The 12,500-nt window shown below is 46.6% G+C and overlaps 1 protein-coding gene across 1 annotated transcript in view; it reads right to left on the reverse strand.

The window, feature by feature from the left end:
- eipr1 (EARP complex and GARP complex interacting protein 1) overlaps positions 1–12,500 on the reverse strand; it is an 87,934-nt gene that overhangs the window by 65,625 nt on the left and 9,809 nt on the right. Inside the window, exon 4 of the mRNA XM_079527638.1 lies at positions 3,275–3,431. Coding sequence (XP_079383764.1) covers positions 3,275–3,431 — 157 coding nt within the window. The remainder of the gene's footprint in view (positions 1–3,274; positions 3,432–12,500) is intronic.

Genomic DNA, 12,500 nt, shown 5'->3' on the forward strand with positions numbered 1-12,500 from the left:
AGCTCTGAGAGAGACCAACATCTTTAACCCATTTAGGCCTGACGGCGACATTTAAAAAAATGTCCTTTAAAAAAAACAAAAATCGCCCAGGCGGTGGCGTAACCGTCTGGGCACCCGACTGGTAATCCAGTCGCAGTGTGCCGCGGGTTCGACTCCCGAGCCCGACACGGCCTTTACTGCATGTCTTCCCCCATCTCTCTCCCGTTTCCTGTCAGCCTACTGTCTGTCCCTTCAAAAAAACCAATAAAAAGGTGTAAGCCGCAAAAAAAATATCTTAAAAAAAAAAAAAAAAAAAAAAAAAAAAAAAACTCTGAAAAACCTTATGTTTCTATATCAGTGGTTCTCAATATTTCATGTCAATGACCCCAACAATTATATGTAATATGCCGCCGACTTCCGATATTCAAACATTTGAGGCACATTTTCACAAAAAAAAAAAAAAGCAGACCTACAAGTTCATAGCGCGCCACTCGGTGGCACGCTATGAGCTTGTAGATCTGCTATTTTTCAATAGCCAAACTATAACATAATGCTTAAAACACCAAAAGGGGTTCCCGCTCAGAATGGGTTAATGTATTTTTCCATGAAAGCCCACAATGCAAAAAAGAAAGAAAAAGAAACGTCTTTTCGCTTTCTTTAGTTTATATAAGTTAGATCAGGCTGATTATCACCTTGCAGTGTATGAATAGCCCTGGGTTGCTATGCGATCGAGTGAACGTCAACTTAACGGAAGTCAGAAGTCAACCAGCCGTCCATCGCCAGCAGAACAGATTTATTTTAAACCTTTTTTATCTTGGGATTCTTTTCCCAGAATGCGTTTTTTGATCAAAACAAGCTTTACTCACGGCTCATAACTAAAGTGTTGCGATGATGGATTTACGTTTTGGGTTAAAGGAACACTTCACCACTTTTCAACCTATCTTCATATAATCTTCATATAATAAAATGGCACAATTTGTTTCTACTCAGTCTGTGTCTCATAGGAGTGCTGTGGGCAGTTTAGAAACCGTCTTCCAGTGACATCATCATTAGGAAGATTATTTTTTAAACAAGATTTTGTACAAAAATGTTTAGGTTTTCATTATCGTGAGAACGATGGCTTCCATTTTCGCATTGCAACTTTTCAGGACTAGAAAGCCTGCAGTTTGTATTAGCTTGTATTCCCCATCGATGATGTCACTGGAAGACGGTTTCTGAACTGCCCACAGCCCTCCTATGAGACACAGACCGAGTAGAAAAGAATTGCGCCATTTTTTCAAGATTATTAGTGAGGACCTATTATATGAAGATAGGTTGAAAAGTGGTGAAGCGGTCCTTTAATTAAAATAACGATCGCGAGACACGTTATACACAGCCAGATTTAGAAGCCACTTTTTTAGAATTGTCCTCAGATCTAAGTTAAAATGTTACTTAATAACCGCTTCAATACAAGAATATTTCCTACAAGAAAGTATAATTTCCCTCGACTCCCTCTACAAAGTACAAACAGCGACGTTACAAGTGCATGGAAGGTGCCGAACCGTACATCATGGTGCAGTATTTGTAGTATTGGCACATAAACAGTGCACATTAGTGCAGTGATGTTTACCTTTGTAAATGTATTGAATCAGTTGCAAAGGGACTCAGCCAATCAGACTGGATCTGTTTTTTTTAGAATAATTCTTCATTAAATATAGTCTTTGTGACTGTAAGTGCACTTAAATAAAACTCACAGCATCTGAAAGAAGAAAGGAAAATAAATTGGGAAAAACAAGGCCCTCACGCATTAGAAGATCAATATCAGTCACTAGAACCAAGATGACCCCACACATATTTGAGAGTGAAATTTACTGCCAAGAATATTTAACCAAAATAGAACCCAGGCGCCACAATCTTTTCAGTCGCAAGTTTTATAGACTCCCATTAACGGTTTTCTGAAAAACCTGTTTCTATGTCAGTGGTTCTCAAACTATTTCATGTCAAGGAGCCCCAGCATTATATGTAATTGGCCGCCGACCCCCCCCATCTGAAAATATGTAGTTCCAGGGACCCCGCAGAAGCAAAACATTTGAGTTAAAAATATTTGCTCTGAAAGAATATATATTCAAAGATTTGCGACACATTTTCACAATTTTTCAAAAAGCTTGTAGCACCGAGTGCCGCGCTATGAGCTTGTAGATCTGCTATTTTTCAATAGCTAAAGTACTGAAAAAAGGGGTTCCCGTCCAAAATGGGTTAAGTAACATTTTAATTGGGATATGTGATGTCTATGATTTTGCTGTTTGTGGTAAGCGTTTTAGAAAAGCAAGAACTCATGCGACGACGTGGTTTACTACTGTGATTGAACGGCTACGGGGTTCAGAAGCTCGCCCTCTGCTCCATGTCGGGCCTCTCTACCCCTCTTAGCTCTTCTCTACGGTACGGGGTTCAGAAGCCTGCCCTCTGCTCCATGTCAGGCCTCTCTACCCCTCTTAGCTCTTCTCTACGGTACGGGGTTCAGAAGCTCGCCCTCTGCTCCATGTCGGGCCTCTCTACCCCTCTTAGCTCTTCTCTACGGTACGGGGTTCAGAAGCCCGCCCTCTGCTCCATGTCCGGCCTCTCTACCCCTCTTAGCTCTTCTCTACGGTACGGGGTTCAGAAGCTCGCCCTCTGCTCCATGTCCGGCCTCTCTACCCCTCTTAGCTCTTCTCTACGGTACGGGGTTCAGAAGCCTGCCCTCTGCTCCATGTCGGGCCTCTCTACCCCTCTTAGCTACGGGGTTCAGAAGCCTGCCCTCTGCTCCATGTCGGGCCTCTCTACCCCTCTTAGCTACGGGGTTCAGAAGCCCGCCCTCTGCTCCATGTCGGGCCTCTCTACCCCTCTTAGCTCTTCTCTAATCCACTGCACACCATGGCCTCTTGTATGGCTTATTGCTTCGTTTTGCACATTGGTTGTGTTGAGTGGTAAGTTCATAATGTCACCCTTTCCCCTCCCTAGAAATTTACTTAAGAGTCACAAAAGTACAATATTTGTCTTTGAAATGTAGTGGAGTGATTGTCAAAGTGGGGCCCTTCCAGGGGTCCCAGCAAAAGTAAATTCTGAGTACTTAAATTACATTTTGATGCCAATACTTGTGTACTCCGGTACATTATAAATTCTGGACTTTTACTTTTATTTGAGTATTACTTGAGTATTTCTATATTGCAGTATTGATACTTTTACTTAAGTAAAAATGGTCAGGACTTTTTCCACCACTGCCAAACAAACCACTCAAGTATAAAGTGCAGATACTCTCAGCGTGGTAGTGTGTACGTACCAGGAGGTGTTGCCGTGGGCAGGGCTGTCCAGGTGACAGAGCATCTCCAGGGTCAGCGGGTTGTGGGCCGAGTCGTCGGGCGACTCGTGACTTCCTGACTCCCAGTCCGACGGCATCCTCCACACGGCCGCACACGACACTACCCTGCTGTCACTGGCTGCAGTACAGACACAAACAATGGAGACAATGTTGTAAGCATGTTCTGGAAGTGTGTGTGTGTGTGTGTGTGTGTGTGTGTGTGTGTGTGTGTGTGTGTGTGTGTGTGTGTGTGTGTGTGTGTGTGTGTGTGTGTGTGTGCGTGTGCGTGCGCAGAAGGGCCCGAACTGTAACACGGACACATTTATTTCCCGACCAATTTTTCCTCATCTCTCTCAAATTGGCACTGGTACACTTCTGACTGCCAGCGCTGCTAATTGGAAACAGTGAATGATACAGTAATTGGACTAAAAGTTTGAAGCTGTAAGGCAAAAACCAATCCCAGAGAGAGAGAGAGAGAGAGAGAGAGAAGAGAGAGAGAGAGAGAGAGAGAGAGAGAGAGAGAGAGAGAGAGAGAGAGAGAGAGAGCGAGAGAGATACAGAGAGGGAGAGAGACATAGAGAGAGAGAGAGAGAGGAGAGGGGGGAGCGAGAGACATACAGAGAGGGAGGGAGAGAGACAGAGAGAGAGAAAGCGAAAGAGAGAGGGAAGGAGAGATGGCGGGAGAGAGAGAGAGGGCGGGAGAGAGAGCAAACATGGCGGAGAGGGGAGTATAAAATTTCATTTTGGTGTAGATATTGACAGTGTGTGGGCAGGCGTCGGACTATGGAGCATTGGCGCCGGGCCTATTTGTCAAATTAAAAAGCAACGTGGCGCGAGTCCGCCGGCTCTTGAGTGGTTTCAGACAACCCCAACACCAGCGCTCGCTGCAGTAGAAAATGAGCGAGCAATCATCTTGAACGTACAGTGAAGGAAAAAAAAAAGCGTTTCTCAACTTTGCTCACATGTTGTCGATGTTGGGTGCAGGAAACCTTGTACTATATTTGTACCAAAATTGTTACTTTTCAGGATCCACATTCCCAAAAAGTAGCACAAATAGTAGAGGTGCTTCGATTGATCGGCCACTGATCGGTGATCGCGGCCAATTTTCACTCCAAATGACTTGATCGGTGATCGGAAATGTACCCGATCAGGAGAAATCGATCTTTTATACCATTTAAGTGGTACATAGATTATAGTATAATATCACTTTGCATCTTGACAGGCCTAAACATTCTACCTTCCTCGCCACAGACACACAGGAACATTTTTGACATGGGTTTTGTCATATAATAAATTATTATATATAACAAATAATTAATTCCCTTTACAATACAAGATCAGTATCGGCCGATGGTGAGAAAAACAATCGGGATCGCCCCCCAAAAAAACCTGATCGGAGCACCTCTAAAACAATTGCAGATCTACAAGTCCAAAACGCGTCGCGATGCAACGCATGTTTAGCTTGAAGATCGGCTATTTTCGTTCTACTTTTGTGTGACGAAGTAGGACGCTGATTTACGAAAAAACACCAAAAGTTAAAATATGGAGATACAAGGTTTCTGCCCGACAGAGACGATATCTGGGTGCCAGTGGGAGGGCATGTGGAAACTGTCTGTGCATCTGCATGCATGTGTGTGCGCGGGTGTCTGTGTCTCTATGTGTGTGTGTGTGTGTGTGTGTGTGTGTGTGTGTGTGTGTGTGTGTGTGTGTGTGTGTGTGTGTGTGTGTGTGTGTGTGTGTGTGCGTGCATGCGTGCGTGCCCGGGCTTCAACCAAGGCCAGTGCAGCTGTCATCTTGTGAACTGAAGCATGTAGGGGGGGCAGAGAGATAGAAAGAGAGATAGACAGAGAGACAGAGAGAGAGAGAGACTGCCCTGTCCTGCTAGTATCTGCTGCCCCTAGAGGCCTGTTCTTGCCAACCTCTCCCATCTCGATGAGTCTTACACTGTCTGTCATGGCTGTCTGCTCCTATGTGACACACACAGACACAAACAGTCTCACAGCGCACACACGCACGTACACGTTTGATTTACTATACTTGCGAGGACATCAACATTCTTAGGAGGGCCACGGAAATAGATGAACAATAGGTGGGGAAATAGCAGATCCACAAGACCAAAACCTGACACGCTGCGACACAGTCCGCTTGTAGATTGGAAAGTGTTAAAATAGGGGGAAAAGAAACCTCCTAACCCCCAAGCCCCAACCGGAGTCTTTCCCCAATTGTTTAGCCTAACTTCCCAAATCCTTACTTCGAACATAAAACAACCGTTGCTCTTGTGAGGGCCATGGAAATGCCTCAATTTTCAAAAATTGTACTACATTTCTACCTCAGAAGTATAGCAATACAAGTGCACTAGTCCACAAACATACACCGACACACACACACACACACAGGCACGCACGTGCGCCATCTCTGATGTGACAGTGTGTGGTAGCGCTCCGTTGCCTTGTGTGTTCCCCCGTGTGACCGCGCTCAGAGCAGACGCCCCCACAGAGGATTTCAGTGCGCACACACACACGCACGCGCACACACACACACACACACACACACACACACACACACACACACACACACACACACACACACACACACACACACACACACACACACACACACACACACACACACACACACACACACACACACACACACACACACACACACAGGATTTCAGTGCACACAGCAGCAGCAGCCTCTAAGTGGAGGCCTCGGCCATTAGTGGATGCCACGCTAATTACTCTTTCCTTTTAAAGCGCTCTCTCCCTGACATATCTGCTATCAGGCCTTGTACAATAAAGGCCTCGTCTTCTTCCACATCCACGGCGGGCGGCGTGGCCTCATTTTCCTCAGCGACTCCCCTGCCTTTGAAATGGTCTTGGATGCTATACAGTGTAGCTGGATATCAACCCCCAACCCTCTCCTCTATCCCTTTTGTCCACTGACATCATTTCACTATAGCGCTAAATGTAATGAAAATTGAGATTTAATTATGTTTCTTTTTTCTCTCTCTCTCTGTCTTTGAGATTTTCTTTTTCCTTTCTTCTTATTTGAGATTGTCTTTTTTTAATTGCTTCGTCGAAGCTTGATCTGCCTTTTTAGCTATACGTACACTGTTTAACTGTGTACTGGCCTAACTGGTCTTGGTGGAGAAGCTACGTAGCTACAGTTGGAGGCCATCGATATTGTCCTTTTCTTTTTGCTGAGGTTTGCGTGATCTGCGCAAAAGGACAGTTAACCCATTTTGGGCGGGAACCCCTTTTGGTGTTTTAAACATTATGTTATAATTTAGCTATTGAAAAATAGCAGACCTACAAGCTCGTAGCGCGCCACTCGGTGGCGCGCTACGAGCTTGTAGGTCTGCTATTTTTGAAAAATCGTGAAAATATTTATTTCAGAAAACTGGAGGATTTAGAAGGATTTTTTAAAAGTTTGAGGTCAGGCCTAAATGGGTCAAATGATAAGGGACAATATTGGTGGCACCCAACTGTACGTAGCTATCTAGCCATATACTGTAGGTGTGGAAACAGTTACAGGAAAAGTGAGAACTAAGTTAGAGTGGGCACCTCGATGTAAAATGTGCTATTTTGGTATTTTTATACAAAATGTAAAAAATATATATATTTGAAAAATGGTCTCAACTAATGTAAAGTATACATGCAGTGTGAACATGCACGGTACCTCATTATCAGACTTAAATTGACCCTTCAACTTCTTGTTTATGCCCCAAATAAAAATGGATCAATAGGTTTCGTAGCGATTTGTAGAAATTGAAGACACATTAGACCTTAATTGTCAAAATGATCAGTCATGTTCTAATCATGAATACTTTACATTATATACTTAAGACTGTTTTCCAAATATATATATATATATATATATCATTTTTGAGTGGTGCAACCACTCCAAGGAACAGCAATGTCCGTGTTAACCTGTTTGTGTGTGACTATGTTTCTATGTTTGTGTGTGACTATGTTACTATGGGTACCAGTAGGGGCGCTGTTGTGCCAGAAACAGAGAGAGAGAGAGAGATAGTGCTGCACTGTTGCCTTCTAATGAGAGAGAGAGAGAGGGGGGGGGGGGGGGGGGGGGGAGTTGCACCACTCAGTTCACACGGGTGTGATTTTCTCCTTAGTGCCCGCTCTTCCGACTTTGCGGACAACCTGGCCCTTCTCTCTCACACCCAACAGCAGATGCAGGAAAAGACCAGCACCATCGCAACTAACTCAGCTCGCCTCAGTCTTAACATCCACAGAGGGAAAAGCATAGTCCTGAGAATGAACTCTACCAAGCACTGCACTCATCATGCTGGAACGCGAAGCACTGGAGGAGGTTGAGGAGTTCACCTACCTTGGCAGAATTGTCAGAGTGGAACAGATGCTGATGTGAAAGTAAGGATTGGCAAGGCCAGGGTACCTTACCTAACCTGACTCCGCCAGATGGGGCAGCAGAGAGTACACTGTGTTCCCCCCTCCTGCTCCCATCTGGGAACTCTCAGGCAGACTTGATGCCCGGCCACAAAACGGCCTGGCCAATCAGCAGCAGCTTCTAGCAACTTCTAGCAGCAGCTTCTAGCTTCTAGCTGCTGCTGATTGGCCAGGCCGTTTTGTGGCCGGGCATCAAGTCTGCCTGAGAGTTCCCAGATGGGAGCAGGAGGGGGGAACCCAGTGTACTCTCTGCTGCCCCATCTGGCGGAGTCAGGTTATAGCTTACCTCCAACAAAAAAAACATCTGGAGTGCGAAATACCTGGCCATCACAACAAAGATCATGATCTTTAACAGCAATGTGAAGTCAGTCCTACACTATGGTGCTGAGACTTGGAGGACCACTGGGAAGTTATGAACACTACAAACAAAATCCAGCCATTCATCAACACCTCCAGATCCGCTGGCCTAACACCATTAGCAACAAAACAAAACTGTGGCAACGCACCAACCAAAAACCAGCAGAGGAAGAGATCCTCAAACATTGTTGGAGATGGATAGGCCACACTCTCCGTAAACCAGCCTCAAACACCACAAGACAGTCCCTCAGGTGGAACCCAAGGGAAAAGAAAGAGAGGTCGGCCACGAAAACACCTGGCACAAAGACCTGGAGAAAATGGGCCACACTTGGGGACAGCTGGAGGTGTTGGCTGACTTGGCTCAGGACCGAGATGCTTGGAGAACTCTTGTCAACGGCCTAAACCCCAGAAGGGGTAATAGGCGTAAGTAAGTACGTAAGTAAGCCCACACTTCCTGTACCATGGAAACAATATTGCAATGTTTACATTTAGAAAAGTGACTGCAGTAAGTAAGGTACAGTAGCACCACTGCAACCTCCAGGTCACTGCCCACTCTAATAATCTGGTCATGACAATACAATTATCTCACAATGTCTACCAAAATGCTAAGACAAAAATACAAACGTGACAAACACCGATACAAACTAAATAACACACTCAGGCCACTTTTACACAACACTGGTCTCCAGAGAAAACGGCAAAGTCCCGTTGCGTTCTCACTTTTTATTCAGCGTTTACACGGAGGCGCAACAAGTGACTGAAAATGCTGTAGTGTGCATGCCAGGTAGCTAGGTGGCGGTGACGCACTGCCAGATAGACCAGGCATGCATGTGTACTAGAACCACTTCCGTTCTACTTCCAATCACAAGGCTGTTTGTTTACATCAGGGGTTCTCAACATGTGGGTCGCGACCCCTCGGGGGTTGCCGACATTATTTTGGGGGGTCTCCAAATTATCTTCCTTAATGATTATATCTGGTTTCAGTATTTATTTATGATCCAATTTGTATTGGTGGTGGGGAGGGGGGGTCGTGAGACATGGCCAAAGCTTTGGTTTACATCACCTGGTTTACATTCACCAATGCAGCGGCTCACTGGTCGCTACATTTGTATTGGTAGGATGAGCCAAGGGGGCAGGCAGACTTTCCAACGTTGAAGCTCTGGGTCCTAGTGGTAGGAGGAGGGACTACAGGCGGACCCGTGGATTCATGACCGGGAAACCCCGTGCAGCTGGGCTTTAACGTTGAGCGCTCGGTTGCCCTACGTCACTCAGGACCTCAAAGTTGAGGTCCTGGGAGGGACTTCCGGCAGTCTTCCGGGTGCTTCAAAACGCCACTGAGCAACTTCCACTGACATGAATAGCTGGGGGGGGCGGAGCTTCGCGCCAGTTCAGTCTCTATTATATATATACTCTATGGGATGAGCGGGGCGAGGGAGGGCCTACGGCTCTGCACCAATGTAATCAAATTTGTTTAAATTGGTATAATCGTTTTGTTTCTTTTGGTACAATAATCCTTTGGTTTGTTCATCTTTTATTCCATCTCGTAGTGAGAATAAAGGAACCGACGTCAGGTAACTACTGAAACTGCTGCCCCATACAGAGCCAATTCAGGTCCAGTTTACCAAGTCTAGACCAGGGTCTAGTTATTTAAAAATAAAATCACACCCGTGTGAAGCGAGGGGCGCTCTTATCATCTTACAACATCGAGGAGGGTATTCAATGATTAGGTGATGTAATGATGATATAAAACAAACGGTGTCAAAACAAGAATTCCCTTCATTGTCAATGGCGTTAATTAACAAACATTGAACCTATATATATATAGGAGGGGAAACCACCGGGGCTCTCTCTCTCTCCTCTCCCCCCCTCCCTCATCATGTCCGGACATTAGTATTGATTCTATCAGTGGTCTGAGAGACATGACTGTGAACACGGACCGCCATAATGCTGCAGCAGCACAGGAGGACTGGCTATCGATCACCTGTTAACCCATTTTGGGCGGGAACCCCTTTTGGTGTTAGCATTATGTTATGCTTTAGATATTGAATACGAGCTTATAGGTCTGCTATTTTTGAAAAGTCGTGAAAATGTGGCGCAAATCTTTGAATATATATTCTTTCAGAGCGGACGTTTTTAACTCAAATGTTTGCTTCTGGGGGGGGGGGGGGGTCCCTGGAACAACATACAGTATTTTCAGATGGGGGTCGGCGACCAATTACATATATGTTTGGGGGTCCTTGACATGAAAATGTTTGAGAACCACTGACATAGAAACATAGGGTTTTTCAGAAAACTGTCAGGATTTATGAGACATTTGTAGAATCGTCCTCAGGTCGAAATGGGTTAAAGACCTGCTTCAAACAGCACGTCTGACATTCTCCACCAATTACCTGTGGTAATTAGACCTGAGAAGAAGGTTGACACAGACGGACACACAGATGGACGGACGGACGGACAGACAGGGAAGGGAAGCGTTTGTGCATTAACGAGCGGAAAAGGAAAACGTCCTTTTTTAAATAAAGTCAATTTAAACAAAGTGAATACTAATTACTCACTGAGAACTGCACAACATCACATTAATTGTGAACAAATGAATAAATTAAAGCTATGGGAACTTAACCTATAAGGGGCGGGAATGTGTTTACAGCACACTCTGGTGGAGAACTTTGATATACAGACATCAGCCTTATTATAACTAACACACGCACGCATGCACGCACGCACGCACGCACGCAAGCGCATGCACGCACACGCCGTTGTCCCAGACCTGAATTCCCAAAACACACCAGTGTGTTTCCAGGGAGCCCCCACTGGAGGGCCTCCCTCCACCCTGCTCCTCCCTGTTCTACACCTACCTAAGCACCACCACGCCAGCCCATAGGAGCCTCTGGAGGGCCTCCCTCCACCCTGCTCCTCCCTATTCTACACCTAAGCACCACCACACCAGCCCATAGGAGCCTCTGGAGGGCCTCCCTCCACCCTGCTCCTCCCTGTTCTACACCTACCTAAGCACCACCACACCAGCCCATAGGAGCCTCTGGAGGGCCTCCCTCCACCCTGCTCCTCCCTGTTCTACACCTACGTAAGCACCACCACGCCAGCCCACTGGAGCCTATGGAGGGCCTCCCTCCACCCTGCTCCTCCCTGTTCTACACCTAAGCACCACCACACCAGCCCATAGGAGCCTCTGGAGGGCCTCCCTCCATCCTGCTCCTCCCTGTTCTACACCTACCTAAGCACCACCACGCCAGCCCATAGGAGCCTCTGGAGGGCCTCCCTCCATCCTGCTCCTCCCTGTTCTACACCTACGTAAGCACCACCACGCCAGCCCATAGGAGCCTCTGGAGGGCCTCCCTCCACCCTGCTCCTCCCTGTTCTACACCTACCAAAGCACCACCACGCCAGCCCATAGGAGCCTCTGGACTCAGGGCCTCCCTCCATCCTGCTCCTCCCTGTTCTACACCTACGTAAGCACCACCACGCCAGCCCATAGGAGCCTCTGGAGGGCCTCCCTCCACCCTGCTCCTCCCTGTTCTACACCTACCTAAGCACCACCACACCAGCCCATAGGAGCCTCTGGAGGGCCTCCCTCCACCCTGCTCCTCCCTGTTCTACACCTACCTAAGCACCACCACACCAGCCCATAGGAGCCTCTGGAGGGCCTCCCTCCACCCTGCTCTTCCCTGTTCTACACCTACGTAAGCACCACCACACCAGCCCATAGGAGCCTCTGGAGGGCCTCCCTCCACCCTGCTCCTCCCTGATCTACACCTACCTAAGCACCACCACACCAGCCCATAGGAGCCTCTGGAGGGCCTCCCTCCACCCTGCTCCTCCCTGTTCTACACCTACCTAAGCACCACCACACCAGCCCATAGGAGCCTCTGGAGGGCCTCCCTCCACCCTGCTCCTCCCTGTTCTACACCTACCTAAGCACCACCACGCCAGCCCATAGGAGCCTCTGGTGCAACCATGCAACGGCAAAGGTCAAATAACAGTACAGTACGGTTGTGGTTGTATTGTTATTTGTTACCTTTGTATATTGCGGAATCTGACCGTAATCTGTAACTTTGTCGGGATTAATAAAAGATATCCATCAATAAAAAAAATAATACAAATGAGAAAGAGAGGGAACTTAACCCCATTTTGACCTGAGGACGATTCTACAAATGCTTTCTAAATCCTGACAGTTTTCTGAAAAACCCATGTTTATATGTAGATCGTTCATGTCAAGGACCCCCAAAAATATATATGTAATTGGCCGCCGACCCCCATCTGAAAATATGTTGTTCCAGGGACCCCCCCAGATGCAAAGATTTGAGTTAAAAACGTTCCCTCTGAAAGAATATATAAGATTTGCGCCACATTTTCACATTTTTTTCCCAAAAAAATAGCAGCTTAATTGTAGATCTGCTATTTTTAAA

This window comes from Electrona antarctica, assembly GCF_951216825.1.
Source record: "Electrona antarctica genome assembly, chromosome: 18".
Lineage (NCBI taxonomy): Eukaryota > Metazoa > Chordata > Actinopteri > Myctophiformes > Myctophidae > Electrona > Electrona antarctica.